We start from the raw sequence: 20,987 nt of genomic DNA on the forward strand, positions 1-20,987 counted from the left end.
AATTAACTCTTAGCCAGGCATGGTAGCACTGTCTATAGCTACTCAGGAGGCTGAGGCAGGAGGACAGCTTGAACCCAGGAGTTCGAATCCAGCCTGGGCAAAATAGCAAGACCACATCTCTAAAAAATACATGTAAAAAAAAGTAATTCTTATGACAACATGTATTGTCATGTACTTGTCATAATTCTTTCTGATTCTTTGCTATTTTCTTCATTTCCTTCATTGTTTTCTTTTTTTTCTGCTTTAGGTTTTTTTTTTTATTATACTTTAGGTTTTAGGGTACATGTGCACAATGTGCAGGTTTGTTACGTATGTATCCATGTGCCATGTTGTTTTGCTGCACCCATTAACTCGTCATTTAGCATTAGGTGTATCTCCTAATGCTGTCCCTCCCCCCTCCCCCCACCCCACAACAGTCCCTGCAGTGTGATGTTCCCCTTCCTGTGTCCATGAGTTCTCATTGTTCAATTCCCACCTATGAGTGAGAACATGTGGTGTTTGGTTTTTTGTCCTTGTGATAGTTTACTGAGAATGATGTTTTCCAGTTTCATCCATGTCCCTACAAAGGACATGAACTCATCATTTTTTATGGCTGCATAGTATTCCATGGTGTATATGTGCCACATTTTCTTAATCCAGTCTATCGTTGTTGGACATTTGGTTTGGTTCCAACTCTTTGCTATTGTGAATAGCGCTGCAATGAACATATGCGTGCATGTGTCTTTACAGCAGCATGATTTATAATCCTTTGGGTATATACCCAGTAATGGGATGGCTGGGTCAAATGGTATTTCTAGTTCTGGACCCCTGAGGAATCGCCACACTGACTTCCACAATGGCTGAACTAGTTTACAGTCCCACCAACAGTGTAAAAGTGTTCCTATTTCTCCACATCCTCTCCAGCACCTGTTGTTTCCTGACTTTTTAATGATGGCCATTCTAACTGGTGTGAGATGGTATCTCATTGTGGTTTTGATTTGCATTTCTCTGATGGCCACTGATGATGAGCATTTTTTCATGTGTTTTTTGGCTGCATAAATATCTTCTTTTGAGAAGTGTCTGTTCATGTCCTTTGCCCACTTTTTAATGGGGTTGTTTGTTTTTTTCTTGTAAATTTGTTTGAGTTCATTGTAGATTCTGGATATTAGCCCTTCGTCAGATGAGTAGGTTGCAAAAATTTTCTCCCATTCTGTAGGTTGCCTGTTCACTCTGATGGTAGTTTCTTTTGCTGTGCAGAAGCTCTTTAGTTTAATTAGATCTCATTTGTCAATTTTTGCTTTTGTTGCCATTGCTTTTGGTGTTTTAGACATGAAGTCCTTGCCCATGCCTATGTCCTGAATGGTACTACCTAGGTTTTCTTCTAGGGTTTTAATGGTTTTAGGTCTAACATTTAAGTCTTTAATCTATCTTGAATTAATTTTTGTATAAGGTGTAAGGAAGGGATCCAGTTGCAGCTTTCTACATATGGCTAGCCAGTTTTCCCAGCACCATTTATTAAATAGGGAATCCTTTCCCCATTTCTTGTTTTTCTCAGGTTTGTCAAAGATCAGATAGTTGTAGATATGTGGCATTATTTCTGAGGGCTCTGTTCTGTTCCATTGATCTATGTCTCTGTTGTGGTACCAGTACCATGCTGTTTTGGTTACTGTAGCCTTGTAGTATAGTTTGAAGTCAGGTAGCGTGATGCCTCCAGCTTTGGTCTTTTGGCTTAGGATTGACTTGGCAATGCAGGCTCTTTTTTGGTTCCATATGAACTTTAAAGTAGTTTTTTCCAATTCTGTGAAGAAAGTCATTGGTAGCTTGATGGGGATGGCATTGAATCTATATAGATTCCTTCATTGTTTTCTATACACACTTTTTTTCTCCCAGTAATTTGGAAGGTGCTTTGTTAAAATTACATCTGTAGTTATTTCTTAATAAGTCAAAAACATTTGAAACAACACTTATCTCTTAGCCTTGGGAATAGAACACACTTTAGATCTTCCTTCGTGTAAAATGAGATCATCAGCACACGTTTCTTCGCCTTCTCCTTTTCCTGCTTCTCCTTTCTCCCACCTTTATCAGTCAAATCTTAGATTAACTCGTCTTTATTTTCACTGATACATACTTTTCCCTGTTTTATTTCCACTTCCTGAGACACTTTCATCAGAATTGGAAGTAAGAGAAAAATTGATACAATGTAAGTTTCTCTTTCCAGAAGGCCTCAAATGATGCTTTATCTGAAAATAATTATTTTACATACATAGGTTTCAAAGGATTTGTGATGTTATGTGATAGGTTTTCATTACATCCTACGTTTAGTGTTCTTTTTCTGTGTATAAGCATACCGCCAATGAAAGATGTGATGATAAAAGCACTTTAAATGTCTCATTATAAATCCTGTTGTCAGTTTAAGAATGTTTTTCAAAATGTAATGGTCTGATAAGAATATAAGGTTTTTAGAAATCTAAGAATCTCACAGACACAAGCACAAAAGAAAGCTATACTAAGACTATTACTAGGAGCTCTATATTTAAATTTCAAATAACCACAGTCAGAAAGCTATGAAAAGCATGAGATTCTCTTTTTTCTTATAAAAGGAGACATTGCCTACTTTTGATTTCAAGGGAAAAAGGACAATAGAGAGGCAGAAAGGAAGTGGCAGAAAGGACAGTCAAAATTTCTCCTCCAGCTGGCTAGAAATAGATGAAGATGGAGATTCTCCAAATAAAGGAGACAAGCCCTAGGGGTGATACTTTGACATTAACTTAATGCAAGCAGGATGACTTACAAAGAACCCTTCCAACTGAGGTCTAGGAATCCATTTAGAAAGAAACAAGGGCTTTTTGAAAAAGTTTCTGAATTTTGCCTAGAAATTTATGTCTTTAAAGAGCATTCTTAGAGACTATTTTCCTGTTAAATAATCCATTCATCTGTCTCTTCTAAGAAAACACTTCCTAGTTTGTGCTGTAAAACAAACCACATTTGAATGGAAAGTTTTCAGTTACAGGACAGGTTCCCCAAAAAGCCAGCTCTGGGAAGCTCTGAATACAGGATGTTTATTAGGGTGTGGTTCCAGCATGAAGAAGGGAAGAAAAGGAAACAGGGTTGGTCAGAGGAAGATGGTAGGTTGTGATACAGCCTCAATGAGCTCCTCAGCTGACCCCACAAGTAGCTATGAAGCTGGGATGGCCCTTCTTATAGCCACCCCACGTTGAGATTGCAGGTGGGCCCTCTTCCCCAAATAGGCATAACCCTGGGCAATGTGGCTGTCTTCAGCTAAGGCCGATTCCCAGAGAGGGCTAATAGCTAAGGGTTGTCAGCTAGCAGCCGAGGGAAAAAAGTCTTTCAGTCCCAATGGGAGATCTGTCCGGGCTGCTCAGCATCCACTGCAGGCTCTGTCCTGGCTGTCCTCATGCCACACTCTCTTGCTCAGCACTCACACCACCGACTGCAAATCCCATCACTATACAGATAGCTCCTAAATGTATACCTTCAGCACAGAGATTTCTTTAGGACTCCAGACCCATATATGCAACTATTTCCTTGATATCTTCACTTGATGTTTCAAGACACCTGAATCTCAGCATGTCCAAAACTGAATTCATGGTCTCTATTATGAACTAAATGTTTGGGTCCCCCTGAAATTCCTATGTTGAAATCTACCCCCAAAGTGATGGTATTAGGAGGTGGAGCCCTCAGGAATGGGACTAGTGTCCTTATAAAAGAGACCCAGAGAGCTGTCTACCTCTTTTTTCCCCCACGTGACAAGGAGAAATCAGCCATCTGGAACCTGGAAGAGGGAGTGCACCAGAACCTGACCATGCTGGCACCCTGGTCTCTGACTTCTAACCTCCAGAGCTGTGAAAAATACATTCATGCTGTTTATCAGCCACCCCATCAATGATGCTTTGCGAAAGTGGCCGGAACAGACTGAGGCAGCCTCTGCCCTCCAACCTGCTGCTCTTCCTGCCGTGCCTCCTTCAGGAATCTGTCCCATCATCCACCCATTCATTGTTCCAGCCAGATACCTGAGAAGAATTCCTGCCAACTCCTTCTTCCTCCTACATCCAATCACCAAGTCCTGGCAATTCTCCCTCCCAGATATCACTCAAATCAGTCCACCCCTCTGTCTCCACAACTCCACCCTACTCTGCTCTGTCTCCTGATCTAACGGCCGTGCTTTCCTCCCCACCAATCCTACAGCCTGGCCTCCCAAACACCCACTCCCTCCCAGCCCATGACTCTCCCCTGATGCTTCCTTTCGTGTTTCCTCTCCAGGGAGCGCTCTTCCCACTCCTTTAATTAATTCCTTGTGATCCTTGAGAGCCATTTAAATATTACTTCCTCAGAGAAGCCCCCTGAGGCCCTGGACTCTGTCCAATTCCTCAGCACCCTGTTCATTGTTGAAATACCATGATACATAAAACTACGTAATTAGTTGTGTAATTGTGACTTAATGAGAATGAGGACTGAGTTTTTACAACCTAAATATCAGCAAGCAGAGGTGGATGGGTAAATCTTGGTTCACTGCATATGATGAAATATTATGCAGTCATTAAAAATGATGGCATAGAATATGGAATAATATGGGAAATGATTATGACATAATTTCGAGTAAAAAGAGGAATCAAAGTTGTATAGACATTATATAATCTCAACCTTGAGAAAAAATAAAGATTAAAAAAATACAAAACTGTTTATTGGATTTTTTTCTGGATGATGTTATGGGTGATTTCCATTATTTTTAAAATACTTTTTTGTTCATGTCCTCAAATACATGTTTTTTTTTTTGAGACAGTCTCACTCTGTCACCCAGGCTGGAGTGCAGTGGTGTGACCTTGGCTCACTGCAACCTCTGCCTCCAGGGTTCAAGCAATTCTTCCACCTCAGCCTCCCAAGTAGCTGGGACTACAGGCGTGTGCCGCCACACCCGGCTAATTTTTGTATTTTTAGTAGAGACAGGGTTTCACCATGTTGCCCAGGCTGGTCTCAAGCTCCTGACCTCAAGTGATCCACCCGCTTCGGCCTCCCAAAGTGCTGGGATTATAGGCATGAGCCACCATGCCACTGCTGTTTATTTTTAAATATGGGAAAAACATGAATAATTTTCTGCCAGAAAAAAATCCACTGAGTTCTAGAAAATACAAATTTTTAAAAAACAGTGAGTTTATCGCATACTAGTAAGCCAATATGATAAAACCAAATATCTGAGTATAAGTTTGGAGGTAATGAAAGAGCCCACGGAAAATTCCTTTTATGAGCCTGAAAGTCTCTGATATACCAGAGAGGATTTGCAGAATGCAAATAGTTATCGCTCTTAAACCAGGTGCAACAGGGACATGAGCGTACCCTCCCAAAAGATGGACCATACATCTCCACCAAAGAAAACAACATGTAGTATTTGCAAATTCCTCATGAAAAGTTTCTCTTTGTAGAGAAGGTATGCTTGATTTTTTATATTTATATTAAAGAATAAGGGGAAAACAATCATCCCTCACTGATTCATACAAGATGGCCCTTGCCTCCTTTCAGTCCATTCTCAAAACAGTCGCCAAAGTAGTTACATGTTAATTGGTTCATGTAAATTCACTGCTCAAAACTCTCCAATAGTTTTTACATCTAACTCGAGAGGGAAAGTCCTCTAAGTAGCCCAACATAATCCAATTTCTGTTACTCACGCTCCCATCTTCCCTCTCCTTCTCACTCCATGGGACTACTTTCTTCTTCTTTCTGTCTTCTTTTTCCTTCTTTTTCTTTTCTTCCTCTTCCTCTTCTTCCTCCTCTTCTTCTTCCTCTTCCTCCTCTTCCTCTTCCTCCTCTTCCTCTCTTTTCTTCTCCTTCTCCTTCTCTTCTTCTTTCTCCTCTTCTCTTCTTCCTCCTTCTCCTTCCTCTTTCTTCTTCCTCTTCCTCCTCTTCCTCTTCTTCCTCTTCCTCTTCTTTTCTTCCTTTTCCTCTTCTTCCTCTTCTTCTTCCTTCTTCCTCCTTCCTCCTTCTTCTTCCTTCTTCCTCTTCCTTTTTCTTCTTCCTTTTTCCTCTTCCTTCTTCCTCCTCCCCTTCCCTTTCCCCTTCTCCTTTTCCTTCTTCTTTTTCTTTTTTCCTGTTCTTCAGCCTCAGGACCCTGGCCTTGACCCCAACTATTTGCATGTCTGGTTTGCTTACTTCTGGTTTTTATGTAAATATCACTTTCTATGTGAGGCCTTCCTTTGCCATTCTACTTAACATTGACTCCCCTGACACCCTCATCTCTTTCTCTCATTTATTGCTTTAGTTCTCCATAGCACTTATTTTTTTAAACATACTGTATACTTTAGTTATTTTATCACTTGTCTTTCCTTAAAGATGGATTTTTGTATGTTTTGCTCACTTTTGCTCCCCCAGTACCTAGAAAAGAATTTGGTACAGAATATAGACTCAATAAATATTACACGAATGAAGGAATGAATGGGTAAGTGTCTCACTTGAACCTGACTCACGTAAGTAGGAGCCTTGTGCATGGATGTCACTCCTCCTCCACAAGCTGTGCCATAGACCATTACATAACTGAAGACTCCCATCTTCAGGCAGGAGTGGGTAGTACATGTTTGTAACTACTTGGCATTGCCTTTTGTTGAGTTGAGGTAATTTCAGTTTTAAGTTGGTCTCTGCCTCTTGATCTCTGGAAGATTCAATTTCATAGAAATTTTTTAAAAGAAAAGAAAAATATTCACACAAAAATCTGTACACAAATATTTATAACAGCGTTATTTGTAGTAGACAACAATGGAAAACAACCTAGATGTCCTTTAATGGATGAATGATGAAACAAACTGTGGTATCTCCATAGCATGGAATACTACTCATCAATAAAAAGAAATAAACCATTGATACATCCAACACACCTGAATGTCCAGAGAATTATGCAGAGTGAGAAAGGCAATCCCAAAAGGTTATATAGTGTTTGATTCCATTGATATAGCATTCTTAAAATGGCAAAATTATAGAAATGTAGAACAGATGAGTGGTTGCCAGGGGTTAAGGAGAGGGTTGGGGATGGAGACAAGTGGTTCAGAAAGGAAATATCTCGTTCATGTCCAGCCTAGGCAACACAGCAAGACCCTGTCTTGAAAGAAAGAAAGAAAAGAAAGATAGAGAAAATAAAAAAAGAGAGAAAACAAAAAAATGAAAAAAGAAAAAAGAGAAAGAAATGAAAGAAAGAGGACAGGAGAGGAAAGAGAAAGAGAGGGAGGGAAGGAGAGAGAGAGGGAGGAAATGTTCCTAATATGGCATACAGTAAATACTGAGGCTAATGGAGTCACCTATAATCAAACTAGGCTATTCCCAGTTATTAAAAAAAATTCACTAAACTTCATCAGATTCCTAGAACAATGAGGTCCAATAAGAACACATTAAAGTCAGAGAAAGACCAACATGGCACCTGACATTCTGGAAATCTTAGCCAGTGCAATAAAGCAAAGAAAATAAGTAAAAGGTATTTACAGGTTGGAAGGAAGAAATAAAAGTCTCATTTATAGATGAAATGATTGTAGAAATCCCAAAAAATTCTGTATACCAGCAATTAACAGTGGAAAATTCAAGTTAAAAGTGCCATTCAGAATAGAACCAAAAATCACAAAATATTTGGTGTACATCTTACAAACTATGTGCAAGATCTGTAGAGTGAGACCACAAAACACATTCAAAACCTAACAAAATATAAAAAGACCTAAATAAATGAAGACATATCCCATGTTCAGGAATCAAAAGATTCAACATTGTTACAATGACAATTTTTCCCAAACTGATCCATAGATTCAGTGCAATTAAATAAAAATCCTGAGTGTTTCTTGCAGAAATCAACAAGCTAATTCTGAAATTTATATAGAAAGGCAAAAAAACTGGAATAGCCAAAACAATTTTGAGGAAACACCTTAAGCTGTAAGACACGATACTTAGTTTCTAAAATTACTATAGCCAAGCATAGGCCAAACTACCCCCAAAATTACTATTGCCTCAAGACAGTGTGGTATTGGAGAAAGGATACCTAGATCAAAGGAACAGTATTACAGCATCCAGAAATAAACCCACAGAAATATGATCAATTGATATTTTAAAGGAATCTTTATATTATTATAATAAGCAATAACTTAGCCTAAGAATTAGGATACAGTTTTTAATTTTTTTGAGATAACTGTAGATTCACAAGCAATTATAAGAAATAATAGAGAGATCCTGTGCACCCTTTACTCAGTTTCTCCCAGTGAATATCCCAGATGTGATTTTGCAAGATGTCACTTGCAATACTATAGTGCAAAATCACATACAGGATATTGTGACTGATATGTGCAAGACACAGACCAAGGATCTCTCATGTTGCACTTACATAGCCACATGCCCTTCTCTCCATTCCCAACCCTCTCTTTAACCCCTGGCAACCACTGATCTGTTCTACATTTCTATAATTTTGCCATTTCAAGAACGTTACGTAAATTGAATCATATAGTATATAACCTTTTTGGATTGGCTTTCTCACTCTGCATCATTCTCTGGAGATTAAAGTGCGTTGCATGTATCAATGGTTTGTTTCTTTTTTTATTGATGAGTAGTATTCCATGGTATGGAGACACCACAGTTTGTTTCATCATTCATCCATTAAAGGACATCTGGGTTGTTTTCCATTTTTGTCTACTACAAATAACACTGCTATAAATATTCGTGTACAGATTTTTGTGTGAACATAAATTCATTTCTCTGGGATAAATGCCCAATTGCTGGGTTGTATAGTAGTTGAATGTTTCATTTTTTCAAAAATTGCTAAACTATTTCTCAAAGTGGCTGCAGCATTTTACATTCCCACCAGCAATGTATGACAGCTCCAGCTGCTCTGTATCCTCACCAACTTTTGTTATAGTCAGTATTTTTTTATTTCATCCGTAGTGTTATTTCATCATGGTTTTAATTTGCATTTCCCTAACAATGCAAATTAGGGAATTTGCATTTGTTCCTCCTTAGATCTATGATCCATTTTGAATATTTCTTTTATATAAGATATGAGAGCTGGCCACAGTGGCTCACACCTGTAATCCCAGCCTTTTAGGAGGTCAAGCCAGGCAACTGCTTGAACCCAGGAGTTCAAGACCAGCCTGGGTAGCATGGTGAAACCTTCTCTCTACAAAAAAACACAAAAATAAAAATAATACAAAAATTGGCTGAGCATGGTGGCACATGCCTATAGTCCCAGCTACTCAGCAGGCTGAAGTAGAAGGATTGCTTGAGCCTGGGAGGTCGAGGTTGCAGTGAGCCATGATCATGCCACTGCACTCCAGGCTAGGCCAGAGTGAGACCCTGTCTCAAAAAAAAAAAAAAAAAGTGAGGTTTAGGAAAACATTTACTTTTTTGCACATGGATATCCAATTGTTCCAACACCATTTATTGAAAAGACTACCCTTTCTTTACTGAACTGCATTTGCACATTTCCTTTATAAAATATCAGCTTAAACTTATGCTTCCAGGGAAATGGAGCAGACACACTTTTCCCTATTCCTGTCTCCAAGTATTAAAAACTAAAAACTTGGAACATTATATATAAAACAAACATAAGAACACTCTGAAAGCTGTAGAGAACAGACCAGTTAAGAACCTCAAGGCCCAAGGAACAACACAGGAGTGAGTTCTTAGGCTTTCTTTTTGTTTCATATATTCCAGACTTGAAGCTTAAAAAGCCAGGACCCTGGAAATACCAAAAGGCATAGACAAAAAAGGCCCAACAAAAACCAGCTCTCTCTACCTGAAAAACCAGGAAAGGAATAGCTGAGCAAGACAGAAAACTTTACAATGATAACCACTCAACTAGCCAAATACCACAGAAAAAACTGGGGCCCCAACCACATTAACAGCGGTAACGGCTAAGTAGGAAACCCAGGCTTTCACACTCACAAGGCTATGCTGATGTGTCCCAACACCCACAGTGGAGTGATGCCAGAAAAGGCAAATTAGAAAGCCCAGACGTTCACCCCACTAGCCAGAAGGCAGGAAAAAGAAAACAGAAAAACGCAGACCAAAAATAACAGAAAAAAACTAAAATACAACGGAAAACTTAAGTACTAATATTAACTACATTAAATGTAAATGATCTAAATATATGCATACCAATAAAAGACAGACATCGTCAGAGTAGATTAAAAAAACATGACCCAGCTATATGTTATCTATAAAAAACTCATTTCAAGTATAATGATATATAGGCAGGTTGAAAGTAAAAGAATGGAAAAAGATATAATAAAATGGAAGCAGGAATATTTATATTATTATCAGATAAAATAGACTTAAGAACAAAGAAAATTACCAGACAAAAAAGGGCATTATATAATGATAAAGGATCAATTACCAAGAAGACTTAGCAGTCCTAAATATGTATGCACCAAATAATAAAGCTGCAAAATATGTGAAGTAAAAACTGTGAGAACCTAAAGAATAGAAAAACATACAACTGGAGACATCAACACACCTCTTTTAACAACTGATAGAATAACTAGACAGAAAATCATCAAGGATACAGAAGAACTCAGCATCAACCAAGAGAATCTAATAGACATTTGTTGAGCACTTATCAACAGTAGAATATATATTCTTTTCAAGTGCCCATGAAACCTATACCAAGATAAGTCACATCATTGGCCATCAAACAAGCCTCAACAAATGTAAAGGAACTGAAATCATACAGTGTGTGTTCTCTGACCACAATGGAATCATTCTAGAAATCAATAAAGAATAACAGGAAAATCTCAACAATTAGAAAGTAAACAACATATTTCTACATAATCTACAAGTCAAAGGAAATCTCAAGGAAAATCAAAAAATACATTTAAGTAAACAAAAATTAAAACACTTTGAATCTGAGCTATTTGATCAGGAGGAAAAAGGAGAAAACACAATATATCAAAATCTGTGGGATACAGCTAAACCAGTGTTGACAGAAAAACTTGTAACACCAAACGCATATAGTAGAAAAGATGTAAAGTCTCAAATTAATAGTGTAAGCATTCTTTTAAAGAATATAAAAAAGAAGAGCAAAATAAAACCAAAGCAAACACAAGAAAGGAAATAGTAAATAGAAATGAAAGAAATTGAAAACAGAAAAACGAGAGTTCCTTGGTGGCCACTGATGAAGGATGGCAAAATCATCTGGCCATCATTCTGTTTTCTTAATTCCAGTATCTCTCCAGGACACTGGAGGATTATTTTTTTTCTTTTAAGATAGAGTCTTACTCTGTCACCCAGGCTGGAGTACAGTGTGCAATCTCGGCTCACTGCAATCTCCAGGACACTGGAGGCTTTCTAGTGGGCATTTCTAGCTAGTGCAACCGAAGTGGATGATATGAGGATTAGACTGCCTGCTCATGTAACTTGCTTGCGCTCTCTGGTCCTGCTCAGTCTTCAGTCCAGATGCACTATTTCCATTTTTATGATGGTCTACTGCTAGTACTCAATTTTTTTTACTTGATAAGTCTGATAGAATCCTATTTATAAAGTGAAGTCCCAGATCCAGTCATCTGGTGCCTCAGGGCCAAGCAATCTGTCTCTACTAGAACCCCAAATCACGTCAGAAGTTGTTTTTTTTTTTTTTGAGATGGAGTCACCCAGGCTAGAGTGCAGTGGCACGATCTCGGCTCACTGCAAGCTCCGCCTCCCGGGTTCACGCCATTCTCCTGCCTCAGCCTCCCGAGTAGCTGGGACTTACAGGCGCCCACCACCAAGCCTGGCTAATTTCTTGTATTTTTAGTAGAGACAGGGTTTCACCGTGTTAGCCAAGATGGTCTCGATCTCCTGACCTCATGATCTGCCCGCCTTGGCCTCCCAAAGTGCTGGGATTACAGGCGTGAGCCACTGCACCCAGCCCAGAAGCTGTTTTTCAAAAGGCATTTAAATCTATGCTGTGGACAGCATGACCCTGATCCATAATCCCATTACAGGGCCCGTGTTAGGCTTTCCATAAGCAACACACTACATCTTTCCTCACTACTGACATCTCTAACATCATAAGGTCTTCCAGATCATATGACTCCAGCAGCAGGACTGCTTACACCACAGCCTGAAACTACTGCAGAGCCCTTTCTGCACTGTGTCTCATTCAAAGTTAACAACCTTCTGTGTCACCTAATATATGGGCCAGATCAATATTCCTAGATGAGCAATATATTACTTCTAGAAATACAAAGAGGCCCACCATGCATGTGCTTCAGTTTTTGCGGTGAGGGATTCAAGATGTGAGCAGTGATTTTCACTCTGGAGGGGATATCCTAGCATACCCATGGTCATTGGACCCCTAAAAATATCACTCAAGCTTTCCACATTGGACTCCTAAAATCTTCACTGAAAATCCAGGCAGGTCCCTGAATCTTTGTAGCATTTATCTTCCACTCTCGGCAGCATACACATCTTTTACCAAGGCCTCCAGTATGCGAGCCACCTGTTGCTTGTTCTGCTGATCAGCATAAAGTTATTAATGTAATGATCAGTGTGAAATTCCGTGGGATGAACAAGCAGTACAGATCTCTTTAGACTACATTATTATGAAAGGTAGGAGAGGGCTGGGCGCAGTGGCTCACGTCTGTATCCCCAGCACTTTGGGAGGCCAAGGTGGGAGGACCACCTGAGCTCGAGACCAGCCTGGCTAATATGGTGAAACCCCATCTCTACTAAAAATACAAAAAAATTAGCCGAGTGTGGTGGCACACACCTGTAGTCCCAGCTACTCGGGAGGCTGAGGCAGGAGAATCACTTGAACCTAGGGGGCGGAGGTTCCAGTGAGCTGAGATCGCATCACTGCACTCCAGCCTCAGCATCAGAGCGAGACTCTGTCTCAAAAAAAAAAAAAAAAAAAAGGGTAGGAGAGTTAACATAGCCCTGAGGCAAAACCTTAATACTGTCTGCCCCATGTGAATACAATTGTGTGACCTTTTCTGATTCAAATGGAAAAGAATCCATTTGCCACATCAATTGCTATATACCATGCTCCTGCTCTAACAATGGTACCTGCCTAGCAAAGCAGCTGTGTTCAGTTAACTCTGTGTCCTTTGGGTCTTTAATGGTAGCAATAATCTGTCACCCTCCTCCCATTCCGCAGAATGTGATCTTGTTTTATTATTATCTTGGCTGGGAGAAAGGAGGCAGTTTTAGGCTTGTCCCTCCTCACTGTGATAACTCTTACTCCACCAGACAAGCATCCAATGTAAGAGTTACTCCAACTGCCAGGTATATCAATTCCAATTATACACCCAGGGCCTGGGGAGATGGCTATTGGGTAGGTTTCTAAACCCAGTGGGCCCATTGTGAGAGTCTCAGGCTATCTCTGGTGCAGTTCTAAGAATTTTTCAGGAAGACCAATGGAGAACCTTTGAGGCCTGTCTTGCAGAAACATACCTGCCTTAAAATCCTTACCATGCTTAATCATTGGCTTGGGAGCAACTTGGGAAGAATGGCTTCATACAAATGTAGCAGAATTCACAATACAGCACAGCTGGGCTATCAGTCAATTATGCTCCTGTGGTGGGAAATCCAAGCAGCACATTTTCATGGCTGCCATAGGTACAGTCCATGACTCAGGAACTGGAATACTACTGCAGTAGCATACCACCACCTAACTCGGCATTCTCCCTAAAATAAAATGCTGCACTAGTGCTGTTCCCCTTCTACTCCCAGGCTGTCCAGCCACCCGACTCCCACAGACCCACTCCTAAACTCAAGACCATTATTTCACTATTTTATAAGTTTACTCCCATAAGATTCTCAGATTACCCAAGACTTTTCCCAAATTTTAACATTTCCTCAGCTTATATTGGATGTAAAAATACCCTGAATTTAATTAGTTCCTATGCTTAAAGATTCCACTGTTTGTTTGTTTTCTCATGAAAGTTTACCTGAAACCTTTCAGGTGACCTGGAATAAATGGCTTAATGATATTTTGAAGTATTGACGCTTCTTCTCTATTCTGTACTCACCAAAATTTTTCATTAAAACCACTAGATCTCTTCCCTTCCTTCCCTGCACAACTAAGCATGAAACAACCACTGCAGAACCCAAAACATAAGTTGCAAATATTAGACTATTGGGCTAAAATAAAATGCCTTTCATCTACACAGAGGAAAGAGTCAGATATAGATTTGGTGAGTGAATGTTTCTACTCATGAAACTAGACAAATGACACTTTGGGCTGGAGATGAAGAGGAGGCAGGACCACAATGCAGTCTGAAGTCTTTAATGTAGCAGGGGTGGGTCATTAGCCCCTACTGAAATTATAGAACAGAAATAAGTTACAGTATTGCAGCTTATGTTCACTGATGTATCAGTAAAGTCTTATGTTTATTATATTCTATTTAACATAACAGATTGAACACATATTCACCAGAAATTATTAAACAAAAATTAAAAGATTTAGAACAAATATTTAGAACATTCATTTCAGTGGGAGTCTTCATTCCTCCATGGTTCTAGAGCAGTGAAATAAACTGAGTTTGTATCCAGCATTAGACTCTTATTTTAAATCTAACAAATATTGATATACCTAATAAATTAAAACAGACTACTATGCCAAGTTGTATAAGTCACATAAATATAAACATACATTGAAGCAAACCTAAAATCTTCATTCACATTCACTACAAAACTTTATACAGCATAAATTACAGTATAAATAGTGTAAATATGTCTCATTTTGCAATGGACTTCAATTGCATAAGCTAAAATTTGAAGCTTCACCTAAGGATTTAGCAGCCTGAAATTTACCCAGCATAATATAAAGAAGTTGTGTGACCCTCCATGCAGGGAAACTTGAGAGCCCACATGGCAAAAAAAACCTAGGCCATTTCCCCAGGCACTGTGTCCTTCCATCTGGAAACAGGTGGATTTGATAAAGTCACTAGAAGATCATGTTACCACAAATTCTACACCGTCGTAGTCTCCCGAAGTAATTAAGTTATAACTATTAGAAGAAAAAAACAAAACTATGAATTACTTTACAGTCCTTACAACTTGTGCTATTTCATGAGAATTTTGTATATTAACACTTGGTAATACCTTTGTAAAATAATTAGGAAGCCCACCCTCTCAGTGCCCCCCAAAAAGAATGGATGTCATCACTGTAATCATCCTGGATATAAAAGTACCTGCCACTCCAAGGGAAAGAAGCAACTAGAGTACACAGAATTTGATCATGAACAAGCCTCATTTTGTCTTTCCCTCCTAAGTTTCCAGTTCCACCTAGGTCTTTGATTCAATTTAGAGAGAGAGATCGTACCAGCAAAAAAGCAGAAAAACTGGAGGAGGTAAAAGTTGATTACTACTTAACGTTGAGTAGTAAAAAATGACTCATAAAACAATACTTCTAAATGATTTTCAGAATTCTAATCCTCTCATTCATTGACTTAAAAATAATGTATTACTTAGGGGCCTGGCAAGGTAAAGGGCATCTCCTCTGATCTTTGCCCAAAAATTGTCCTAAAATACTCCATATTATAATATAGTCCATTATAATATATCCATATTATAAATGCATACATTTACTAATTTTCTTTAGGATGAAAAGATGGCTTAAATAATCATTAGCTTAGTTTTAACACCCAAAATAATCGTTGCTATGTAAATTCTAAGGTTTTTTCCATAAAATAATTGAGAAGTTTAGAGGAAGCCAAAAATAATTTAAGTGAATCCAAGTTTAATTTAAAAGTTACATCTAAAAGAAGAGATGAACAAAGCAGCAGTTGTAGACTCATTAATAAAATGGAAAAGCTGGTAATTATAAAATTCATGCAATTGCATTGGTATGCTAATTAAATTTTATGTATAAGGTTAATTTAAAAGTATGTAGAATAAGTATTAATTCTGAAAATAACACTTGCATGCATATGGTAACAATATTTAACTAAAGGTATTATTAAGTAGCAAAGAAATACTATTAATTTATAAAGAAGGTAGTTTTTCTATTCGACTACTAAAGTCCCAATTCTAATAAAACACATCAAAATTAACAAATAATTATGATTCATTTAATGTTCATCTTTAGATTCTTCATAATCTTCTTTGGGAAACATCCAAAGATAGGTTAATCCTAAATTTAAAAATGACAAAACTGAATTCTTGTTAATATAAAATATCACCATCAGTAGTCACTGAAAATTTTTAGCATTTCTAAGGCTATAAAGCAACAGTTAGAAACCCCCTGTACTTATTGTTTTAATGACTTTTACTTTCTCTAGTTGAACATAAAAAGTTTCCAACAGACTCAATATGTAACTCATATTTTTCTTTTCAACTCCAACTCCTGCCAATAACCTTGGTGACTTCAACAGTCCCATTTGCAAGAAATGTGTCACAGAAACATTGTGTCACAGGCTTTCACCTCCAAGCCACTTACTCACAACCAAGGCCATTGCCTAGACACTGTCATCACTGGAACTTGTGCTTTACCTCTAGGAGCTGGAACTTTTCAAATGTTCCTAGATGACATATTTTTATGCTCCTACTTTTTATACCCCTATACTCTCACTAAGCAAGGTCTCTGCCCTCCTTTGAACTCCCAATCCCTTGATCTCCTGAGAATTTCATTTGTCTCCCTCCTCAGCCCCACAATCATCTCTCTCATTACTCCTGATTAAGTCCCTATAATCCCTGACTCCAAAACTGAAAATTCCTTTGTCCTCGGCATTGCCTGATACTCTGTACTCAGTCCTCTCCTCTCTCTCCATCTTCACGTTAAAGTCTTCATCTACATCTACTGTTAGAACTACATATGACCTTTATGCACTACAGATATCACACTACCTCCCGTACAACACTTCCAATAACTTGCTTAGCATTTTTTCCTGAGTACCTCACTATTACCTAAAATTCAACATGCCAAAAGTAAAACTCAGTACCTTCATAAAATGAGTCCTTTCTCCTGACTTCCTTATTTCTTATTCACTCTCAAAACTCAGTATCATCTTATCCCCATACCTCATCATCTATCTCCTCTCTGCACCCTCTGCAACCCTCATTTGAGTGCATTTTACTTTTCACTTGGATGCTATTACAATCCCCAGATTTTCTTTTTCACCTCCTATTTCACCTCCATTCCAAATCTTTCCACAAATGGCATCATATTTTCTAAAATGCAAATCTGATAGCTCCACTGCTTTAAAATGTTCTATATATTCATAAAGAAACAAGATATTTGCATACTCTTACTATCTTCCTATGAAATACTTACTAATTACAAAAGAAAAAATAGTAACTATAAATGGATAACAACTTAACCAACAGCTCAAAGTTAACATCATCAATAAGGGATCAGTGAAGATCACATAACTCAAGATGCAATCCTTTGGGAAGTTATATTACATATACAATGTGCCAGCCAAAAAATGCATAACATGAATCAAATCATAAGTAGGCATCAGCAAGTCTTGAGAAATAGCCTGAAAAATGACGGGCCTGTATTCTTCAAAAATATCAGTATCAAAAAAGACAAAGAAAGCCTGACAAACTGCTACAGATTAAGGAAGACCAAAGAGACACGACAACTAAATACAATACATGATCCTGAACTGTATATCTAGTACCACATTTTTTAAAAAATTCCTATTAAAAACACTATTGGGGCAATAGGGAAAAAAGTGAAATGTAGGCTATAAATTATGTTTGATATTGATGTTCGATTTCCTGAATTTGATAACTGTAGTGTGGTTATACAAAAGATATCGTTGCTCTTAGGTTATATACACTGAAGTATTTATACACAGAGAGAGAAGAAGAATGAGCAAGCAAATGTGGCAAGACGTTAAAAAGCAGCGAATCTTAGTAAACAATATACTGGAGTGCTTTGTATTAGCCTAATAATCTTTCTGTACATTTGAAATCATTTAGAATAAAAGATTAAGAAAATGTTCAATTTTTTCATTCCCTACTGAATGAAGTACAAATCCTCAGCCCAAAATTCAGCTTAGACTCTTTGAAATACTATCTCAATATACTTTTATACCTTTCTTAGGTTATTGTGTTAAACAATTTTTAATCAAAGTGTACACTCCCTAAAGGTTTTCTTGACTCCATGAATTTGCTCATGTTCATGTCTAAAATATACTCTTGGCTGGACACAGTGACTCATGCCTGCAATTCCAACACTTTGGAAAGCTGAGGCAGTAGGATCACTTGAGGCCAGAAGTTCAAGACCAACCTGGGTAGTTCAAGTAGTTCAAGACCAACATAGCTAGACCCCCACCTATACAAAACAAAAATTTAACTAGCCAGGCATGGTGGTGCGTACTTGTAGTCCTATCTACTTGGGAGGGAATGCTGACGTGGGAGGAGTTAGAGGCAGCAGTGGGCTACGATTGAGTCACTATACTCCAGGCTGGGTACAGAGTAAAACCCTGTCTCTTTAAAAAAAAAAAAAAAAAAAAAGGCTGGGCGCGGTGGATCACTCCTGTAATCCTAGCACTAAGGAAGGCCAAGGTGGGCGGATCACCTGAGGTCAGGAGTTCGAGACCAGCCTGACCAACATGGAGAAAACCCGTCTCTACTAAAAATACAAAATTAGCCGGGTGTGGTGGCACATGCCTATAATCCCAGCTACTAGGGAGGCTGAGGCAGGAGAATTGCTTGAACCTGGGAGGCGGAGGTTGCGGTGAGCTGAGATCGTGCCATTTCACTCCAGCCTGGGCAACAAGAGTGAAACTCCATCTCAAAAAAAAAAAAAAAAAAAAAGGATAACTGTATGTAGATTTCAGTAGAGGTGACAAAAAAAAAATAAGTAGAACAGCCTAAAGAAAACCAGAGGTACACGACCAGAGGTCAAGGGTAGGATGGAGATTTAAGGGTAATATACCCAGGAAGAGTAGTTGAAGCTATAAAAATCTGTGAGTCATCTCAGAGTGAATATGTAAAGAGAGAATGGGACCAACAATCACTCCTAGGACAGCATTTGTTATTAGGTGGTAGCAAAGGTAAATATGGTAAGTGAGGCAAGACAAGGGCCGTAACACAGCCTGCAGGACACTAAGACATAAAAAGGAGCAGTAGTAAGATAGCATTAAATATGACAGTATATTCAAAGGAAAAGAGGACTAAGTAGAGGTATAAACGAAAAGAAGATTCTGCCCTCAGAATAATGTAGTATATTGTACCTCAGAGGGTATGATAGAAAAAAAGAACGAAAAAGAAGAAAGAGGAAAAACATGGAGCACAGAGAGAGAATTTCTAATAGCATGATGGACATGGGGCCCAAATGAAGTTTTAAAGGTCAATAAGTATTATAATGAGTGCCTACTATGTGCCAAACATTGTATTTAAGAAAGGAAATAGGCTGGAATTAGCAATGATTGGTTATACACTAATGTTTGGAGAAGAGAGGATACAGAAGGGAAGGGAAAAAAATCTATACTCTCTATATTACCTAAATCGACTCTTACCAGAAGATAAGAAGATTCATCTTGTGCAATTTGAGCCTGCAAACAATATAAAAATTAAGGAAAATTTAAGTTGGCCTCTAGCACTGGTTTTCCTATTAATAAATACATATTATGGAATACAAGTTATAATACATTTTTAAACATAATTATTAGTTTTATAAAGAAGTTCTGTAATCTAGTTTTAACACTGTAATGTAAAATAATGAACTGGTTTACAAGAGGCTATTTATGGAAAACACATCATATTATAAGTTGTTAAATAATCCTTACAAGATTACATTTGTGAAGGCCTCTTGCTGAGGCAGAAAAGAACCCAATAAGTTCAAAGTTATGCAGTGATCTGAATTAGCACTCAGAAGTATGTCCAGGCTTTTTGTACACTGCTCTGCCTATTCAAACATCCTTTTCATTTAAGATACCTCTGACTTCTTTTTCCTATCCACCTCCCACCTCATTCTCCTTCTTAAATGGATAAGAAAAGTGAAACACATTATCACTAATATGCCATTATTGCAAACAATTCATGCTACCACTGATGCAATATTATATGAATCATAAGTTTCCACTGCTTGAAAAATGGCATTCTGTTTTCATGATTATCTATGAAAATATTCTTCACGAAATTAAATACTGCAATTTTACTGACTATGTAATAGAAGTTGCCATAGAATGACCATACTAAGAACTCACAGAAACATTCATGATAGCATGCGCAGGAAAGAAAGACATGTTAAGGAAAGAAATGCATGCTAAGGAAAGAAAATAACTTGTGATTTATCAATTCATATTGCATTATTACTTACATAAATTTTATCCAACTTCATTTTTTGAAAATCCAGAACTACAAATTATTTTAATAAACACACCAGACTACATCTAATTTCACTCTGACCACAATATCAACTCAATAGTGATGCAGCTTTAGAGCACAGTTTAATTCATGAGTTGTTTTCCAGGAATGAAATAATGACATCAAGGCTATAACTCAAGGGCAGATTTTGTTAAATGCATTAAGTAGGAATGTAGCTTCCATGGAGAGGAAATGACTACATGAAGTGACACAATGTATAATTTTATATTGCAGTTAAAATGTTTTTCTTCATCAATACCGATGAGTTTCGTAATTTGTATTTTTTAATTGGCATTAAGATTCACATTTAACAGAAAAGTATGTTCCCTTTGCTCAGTAAATTCCAGTCAACACGCACCATCTACATTCCTCCACTCACTCCTATACCTGTGCTCTCTGCGCTGTTTGCAGGTGCTCTGTACTTCTAATTATGATGAATAGTGATAATATGGTAGCCTCATTTCTATAGTTCTGTATATTGAATGTGACAATTACTGATCTCATGCAATCCCAGGATAATTAAACTGTTACAGAAGCCACTTTCTTTAATACAATAAAAATTGTGTTAACTTACTTTCACTAGATAACCTTTGGCATTTCAGCCTGTGTCTATATTTTTCATTTTCTTCAAGCATTCTTGAAATGACTTTGTATACTCTATTCCACACTAAAACCTTAAAAAGATAAGCACAGTAAAGGAATGCTGAGCAGAAAAGTAGGAATATATTTTCATG

The 20,987-nt window shown here is 37.9% G+C and overlaps 1 protein-coding gene across 6 annotated transcripts in view; it reads right to left on the reverse strand.

The window, feature by feature from the left end:
- The window catches only part of C7H5orf47 (chromosome 7 C5orf47 homolog), a 48,467-nt gene that overhangs the window by 17,191 nt on the left and 10,289 nt on the right, over nt 1–20,987 (reverse strand). The window contains exons 3-5 of one of the 6 annotated variants that reach the window (XM_055284741.2): nt 20,828–20,927; nt 19,404–19,439; nt 14,200–14,938 (exon numbers count right to left, since the gene is read on the reverse strand). In XM_055284741.2, the coding sequence (XP_055140716.1) occupies nt 19,420–19,439; nt 20,828–20,927 (120 nt within the window). In that variant the 3' untranslated portion in view covers nt 14,200–14,938; nt 19,404–19,419. Of the gene's footprint in view, nt 1–14,199; nt 14,939–19,403; nt 19,440–20,827; nt 20,928–20,987 lie in introns of those variants that run through there. The other 5 variants (XM_055284743.2, XM_055284742.2, XM_055284740.2 and 2 more) reach the window with 5 other exon arrangements.

The sequence above is a fragment of the Symphalangus syndactylus genome, chromosome 7 (assembly GCF_028878055.3).
Source record: "Symphalangus syndactylus isolate Jambi chromosome 7, NHGRI_mSymSyn1-v2.1_pri, whole genome shotgun sequence".
Classification (NCBI taxonomy): domain Eukaryota; kingdom Metazoa; phylum Chordata; class Mammalia; order Primates; family Hylobatidae; genus Symphalangus; species Symphalangus syndactylus.